Source organism: Arachis ipaensis, chromosome B1 (genome assembly GCF_059453495.1).
Source record: "Arachis ipaensis isolate K30076 ecotype BB chromosome B1, ASM5945349v1, whole genome shotgun sequence".
Taxonomy (NCBI): Eukaryota; Viridiplantae; Streptophyta; class Magnoliopsida; order Fabales; family Fabaceae; genus Arachis; species Arachis ipaensis.
In genome coordinates, this window is record NC_142436.1 from 78,425,523 (window position 1) to 78,432,463 (window position 6,941).

A 6,941-nucleotide genomic window follows, 5' to 3' on the forward strand; every position below is an offset into this window, starting at 1 on the left:
TCTTGCGTGAGGACCTGGGTGAGAAGAAGAATTAATTAGAATAGAACAATGAATATTATGTAACCAGAATAGGGAGGAACAGAAGACAGAATAGCACCATACCAGGCTCTAGCTATCTTGCATAATCCTTCCATTTGGTATTTATGATGCGTCTTCTCATGCTTCTACGCACGTCTGCAGAAGATGGGTCAGCAGCCACGTGTCTTTGCTCTGTAACTAACTTCCCTTTGGCAGCATGGTTTGCATTAGAGTGCTCACTCCACCCAATTCTGTTATTCTCTTTCTTACATTACCCTCTCCATTTAGACCAACCTTATCCTCAAGGTTGATAGCAAGGTATAGTCTAATCATGTCTGCAACTGGTTCCCAGGATGTCTCTGCAGTGTCTCCAATTCCCCACTGCATATGGACATGATCTTCTGGTTTTCCATGTTTGAGAATCGTCAGAACTTCTATAACTCGAGAAGGCTCAAGTATAGGACCTTTGGCAGGGAATGGATCCTCTCAATTGTTAAAAAAAATTGAGAGTGTAAAGTGTGATTTTTAACCCTCCATTGCTCTCTCTCTCATATTTATTGTTGGTCCCACTTATAAAACTAATGGTGAAAGATCACACTTTACTCCCTCAATTGTTAAAAAAAAATGGAGAGGATCCATTCCCCCTTTGGCACTAGTCTGTAGAGGCAATGGCAAGTACTGATCAGTGTTATCCCCGCGGAATCTTTTTAACACTGAAATGTGAAACACATTATGAATCTTGGCCTCTAGAGGAAGTTCTAGTCTATATGCCACCGAGCTAAGTTTCTTGATAATGCGAAATGGGCCAAAGTATCTCATACCAAACTTCTGATTTTTTTCTCAAAGCCACTGAGTGTTGGCGGTAGGGTTGTAAACGAACTAGTACCATATCATTCTCTTGAAATTCAACATCTCGACGATTTTTATCAGCAAACGTCTTCATATATTGTTGGGCACGATTGAGGTTGGCCTTAAGTTGTTCCAGCAGTGTGTCCCGCTTGGTTAGCAACTCTTGCAACGAGGATTCATCATCATGAGAGAACTCATATCTAATGAGATTTGGGGGAGCACGACCATATAAAGCCATGTAAGGAGACATTTTGATGCTTATGTGGTAAGAAGTGTTATACCAATACTGGGCCTAAGATAGAATATCAAACCATAACCTAGGATTCTCGAAACAGAAGTAACAAAGGTACATCTCCAATGTCTTGTTCAAGACCTCACTTTGCCCATCCGTTTGTGGATGGTATGCTGAGCTCATGGATAAAGTAGTGCCTTGCGACTTAAATAATCGCTGCCAAAAATGACTCATAAAGACTCGGTCCCTGTCCGAGACAATGGATCTAGGAAAGCGATGGAGTTTAACAACATTCCTGATGAATGCCTCTGCCACGGAGCAGCTATCAAAGTCATGTTTCAACGGTATAAAATGAGTAAATTTTGTCAATCTATCAATGACCACCATAATGACTGTGTACCCATGAGACTGTGGAAGAGCAGTGATGAAATCCATGCAGACAGCCTCCCAAACCTGTGATGGTATTGGGAGAGGTTGAAGCAATCCTGCAGGTAGTTGAGCCTCTGTTTTGGCGCGCTGACAAGTGGAGCAGGAAAGAACATAAGCTCTTATATCTTGTTGCATATTTGGCCAATAAAAAGCAGAACAAATTCATTCCACAGTCTTGGCAATGCCAGAATGACCTCTAATCACGCTATCATGGTATTCGTGCAAAATTACTTGCATCAATGAACTCCCTTTCGGAATTATCAACCTATTTCTCCATAATAGCACCCCATTCTGAACAGAATAGTTGGGGTCTTTCGGTGAGCCTTTCTCACAATTCCCCCGAAGCTCCCTCAGTACGTTGTCATCCTCTATTTCGCTCTTCAATGTATTAAACCATTCCGGTTTTGGGCAAGACCAAGCAGCCATGAAGCTGCGAGAAAGGGCATCAGCAGCAGTGTTCTCCTTACTAGGTTTATATTGAATCTCAAAGTCATACCCCATGAGCTTGTGTATCCACTTTTGCTGGTCAGGGGTGTAGAAGGTCTAATCTCCTAGAGTCTTTAAGCTCTACTTATCTATACGTATAATGAATTTCTTCCCCAATAAGTAATGGCGGAACTTGGCTACCGCTTCAATTACTGCATAGAATTCCCGGGCATAAGCTGACTGGTGCTATTTGTTAGTAGATAATTTCTTAGAAAAGAAGGCAATGGGGTGTTTATCTTGCAAAAGAACCACTCTAATTCCCATACTAGAAGCATCAGTTTCCACTATAAAAAGTTGATCGAAGTTGGGAAGAGCTAACACTGGTTCTGAAGTAATTGCCTTCTTTAATGACTCAAAGGCATGAGCAGCAACTGAGCTCCACTGGAAGGCATCTTGCTTTAATAAATCTGTGAGAGGAGATGCAAGAGAAGCGTAGCCTTTGATGAAGCGTCGATAGTAACCTGTTAACCCTAGAAATCCCCGACGTTGTTTGAGGTTCTCAGGTGTTGGCCAAGCTATTACGACCTGAATTTTATCCTTTTCCATGTGCACACCTTTCTCTGTGATGGTGTGGCCCAGATAGTCAATTTTGGACACAGAAAACACGCATTTTGACATCTTGGCAAAAAAGGATTCCTTTTGTAATGTTTGTAACACGATCTCCAAATGTGCTAAGTAATGAGAAGTGGAAGGGCTATAGATCAATATGTCATCGAAGAAGACAAGGACAAACTTTCTCAAGAATGGCTGAAAGATATCATTCATAAGATGTTGGAAGGTGGCTGGTGCATTTGTTAATCCAAATGACATTACTAGCCATTCGTAATGTCCTTGGTGTGTGCGGAATGCGGTCTTGTATCTATCCTCCGGCTTCACCAAAATCTGGTGATAACCTGCTCTGAGATCCAACTTTGAAAAAAATTTTGCTCTAAATAACTCATCCAAAAGTTCATCCACGGTGGGAATGGGAAAGCGATCCTTGACTGTAATATTATTCAAAGAACGGTAGTTAGTACAGAATCTCCAAGAGCCATCCTTCTTTTTTACCAAAAGGATTGGTGATGAAAAAAGGGCTACGGCTAGGCTGAATGATGCCATCCTTAAACATCTCTTGAATCATGAACTCAATTTGAGTCTTATGGTGGTGAGGGTATCGGTACGGTCTAACTCGAATTGGTGCTGCCCCCTCTACCAAGGAAATAAAATGATCATGCAATCTTTGTGGGGGAAGCCCTGTAGGTTGCTGAAATACTATTTGATACTTCTGGAGGAGTTCAGTAAAAGTAGGCCCCATGGTAGGGAAAACGGCAGGGGAGTGGCTGTATTCTGTGCAGGTTGCTGAACTTCCACTGTGAAGGCTTCCTCAATTGCATCAGTGTTGAGAAGACGTCGAATGTGGTGATACTGAGCTTGCTTCGGGGTGGGGTTCTTCTCACCATGCACTGTCACAAACTCACCATTATGCAGGAATCGAAGAAAAGAAGCATCATAGTCCACAATATGCATTTTCAGTTGCTTGAGCCAAGGAGAACCAATCACCAAGTCACCTCCAGCCACATGTAGCACAAAGACATGTGGAATAGTGACTTTGCACCCACTCATTGTGACCTCCAGAGAAGGGATATAACCCTCAACATCCATGATGCCAAAATTTCTCACTGTCACCCTCATACCAAGGGCAGGTTGCACTGGAACGTTCAAGAATTTGGCTATTCGAGGCTGGAGGAAACTATCAGAGCTGCCTCTATCCAATAGAGCTCGAACCTCCAATCCTTGAAGGAGAGCTCTAATTCGGATTGTGGATGAACCAGAGGTACCATGCATGGCATTGTAGGATAGGTGATGGTCAGTTACTTGTTGCTCAAGGGTCTGAAGGAAGGGATCTACTTCCTCTTCAATTGCAGCTTTTTGTTCCCCATCAGGGGCTTCGTCTTCTTCAAGCTGAAATAAAATGAAGTGTCTATTTGGGCATTTATGGAGAGTCGTGTATTTCTCACCGCACCAATAACACAAGCCTTTGGCCCTCTTAGCCTGAATTTCAGCTGAGGATGACCTGCGACTCGGATTCCATAGAGAAGAAGTGGAGGATCGTGGTGATGGCGCTGGTAGTAATGGAGGAGAGCCTGCACGTAGAGAAGGCTTAAGTTGAGTTAGAGCCAATGTCTGAGGGTTAACAGAGCGGAACGAGGCCGGCACCGTAGTGGTAGTCGGGTTGGGTGAGAACTTATCCTCGTATAAACGGGCCAAGCTCACGGCCCTCATCAAGGAAGGCAGGCATTGCGCCTTGACCTCGCGCCTAATATCCTGATGTAACCCGCTAATGAAACAATCCCTCAACGCATCCAGGGGCTCAATGTGGGATCGGTTAGCCAATGCCACACATTCTGCTTAATAATCGGAAACCGTCCCTCGTTGTTGGAGTTTGAAAAGAAGTTCTCTCGGTGATTCAAACAGTGAAGGACCAAACTCAATTTCAATTGATCTCTTCAATTGGGTCCAAGAACAAAAGGAGAATGTACGTTGCGTCATCTAAAACCAGGGAATTGCCATACCTGACATGTGCATTGCAGCTAGACCCACTTGTTCCTCTTCGGGAACCCGAAAGAACTCAAAATATTGATCAACAAAAAAAAATCCAAGCTAAGGCATCAGATCCGTCAAATTTGGCCAAGTCGCAGTTTACCTTCCTGGGTTGCGCAGCTCCGCGCCAAGAATGATCCCCTCTGGAGTTCGCGCCATGATGAGAACCCAAGACAACCGAGCGAGCTTGAGAAGACTCATTAGCGATTTGGGAAATGGAGGCTTGGAGAGACTCGAATTTCAGATCCGTTGCTTCCTTCAATCGAGCACGCTCAAATCTATTATCCTCCATCATCGACTCCATCATCTGGAACAGCTTCTTGATGTCGGCCTCCAAACCCTTCATTTTGGTGTTGTCTGCCATGACAATGAAAGCACCAAATGGAAGGTACTTAATAACGCAAAGGAAAAGTGATGTTGTATTGATGAATTAGAATTTAATTACAAGGAACTTGGAGCTATATGAGTTGAAAGTATTACTTGAAGACAAGAAAAAGAACAATGAACAGTGATTGGACTAAGAAGAATTAAGTGAAGCAAGGAAAAGGAACGCATCAAATTCTGATCTTGCGTGAGGACCTGGGTAAGAAGAAGAATTAATTAGAACAGAACAATGAGTATTATGTAACTAGAATAGGGAGGAACAGAAGATAGAATAGCACCATACTAGGCTTTAGCTATCTTTCATAATCCTTCCATTTGGTATTTATGATGCGTCCTCTCATGCTTCTACGCACGTCTGCAGAAAGTGGGTCAGCAGCCACGTGTTTCTGCTCTATAACTAACTTCCCTTTAGTAGCATGGTTTGCATTAGAGTGCTCACTCCCACCCAATTCTATTATTCTCTTTCTTACAGAGGCCAAGGCAGAACTGGTAGAGGCACATATGAAAAAGGGGACAGGAACTCCAAATACTATATTCATTGTGAAAAAAACAGACACATGATAGACGTCTATTTTAGGAAACATGATTTTTTTTACCAAATATGTAGAATGAAAACAGGCCTGGCATGATCAACAATGTCACATCTAATGTGAATGATGAAGACATCGGTGACACTTTCCAAAAGGATGGTAACTCAGGCTCCAGTTTATGTTTAAATTCAAGCCAAAGAAAAGCAAAGATTGACCGATTGAACTAAGTACCGTTAGATTTATTAGCAAAATTTCTAATCCTAATCTCACTTCATTTGCCATTCTTTCTTATTTTTGTTTTTCAGTGTTACATCATTCTTTTTTTCTTTTTCCCATTTCTCCATTCTTTATTTTTCTAACAAATTTAATTCTAAATAGGTATCCGATTACCCAAATCAATCCAATCTGAAATTGATAGACTTGAATTGGTTCGGGTCCAGTCACAAAAAATACACTAACATGATCTAATATGCTCTCACTTCAAAAACTCATCAAGTACAATCAAATTTACTAGCGAAATTTCTAATAAAATTTGACAGCAACAAATTTATTGTTAAATTTTTTGTTAGACTAAAACAGATGGTATAAAACTCGTCAGTAATTATTTATTGTCAATTTTTTTTTGAATTTGCCGCTAGTTACAGTTAGATTTTTTCTATAATAAATCTTACAATAATAAAAAAATAATTTTTTTATTTTTTAAAAATGTCTATATACAATGTCGTTACTATAACTTGCTATATCAGAATCAACATATATATTGAGAACCAATATTTAACTCATAATTAATGAAAATTAAATATTATTTTTAATTAAAATAATCAACTACAATGTCAAATAACAAAATAACAAATGTACAAAAAAGGAATGTCAAACAAATAAAACATAACAATATCAAACAAGTCAAAACAAAATTCTATCGACTATGTTTTTTGTTAGAGATATAACTATTAATGTTGCTTTTTCCAGTCAATTTAATTTTTTGAGATGAGTGATTTCATAACATAGTATTAGAGCTTTATATTGACTCTTATTTAAAAGGTAATGTTAAAAATATAACTATTAATATTGCCTTCTCCTATTTTCTGGCCTCCCTCCAAATACCGATGAAATTTAATTGGTTTCAAACTAGTTCATTTTATCCAACATGTATATTTCACAGGTTACTCAATTATGTACTAATGAGTAATACGTTAAATTAGTCCACAAACAATGTTTAATCACACGGTTTATTTCTAAAAATTAGTATATAATTTTTTATTTTGTTAAACATATTAATTTTCACGTCAAATTTTGATAAAAAAAATTAAAAAAATTAGTCCCTATTGTTATTTAACAATAATATGTTAGTCCCTAAAAATTTTTAAAATTTTTAAAGTAATTCCTTTAGACGAATAATTTGATGTGAGGATGATTTATCTAACTAAATAAAT

At 39.5% G+C, this 6,941-nt stretch overlaps 1 protein-coding gene across 1 annotated transcript; it reads right to left on the reverse strand.

Annotated features, from left to right (window-relative positions):
* Nucleotides 1-2,200: 2,200 nt before the first annotated feature.
* LOC148577188 (uncharacterized) lies at nucleotides 2,201-4,958 on the reverse strand. Its single transcript, XM_088502856.1, has 4 exons — nucleotides 4,698-4,958; nucleotides 4,567-4,654; nucleotides 3,277-4,398; nucleotides 2,201-2,997 (listed from the first exon to the last, which is right to left on the reverse strand). Exons 1-4 carry the CDS (start codon nucleotides 4,956-4,958, stop codon nucleotides 2,201-2,203), a joined length of 2,268 nt encoding a protein of 755 aa, XP_088358982.1.
* Nucleotides 4,959-6,941: the final 1,983 nt, after the last annotated feature.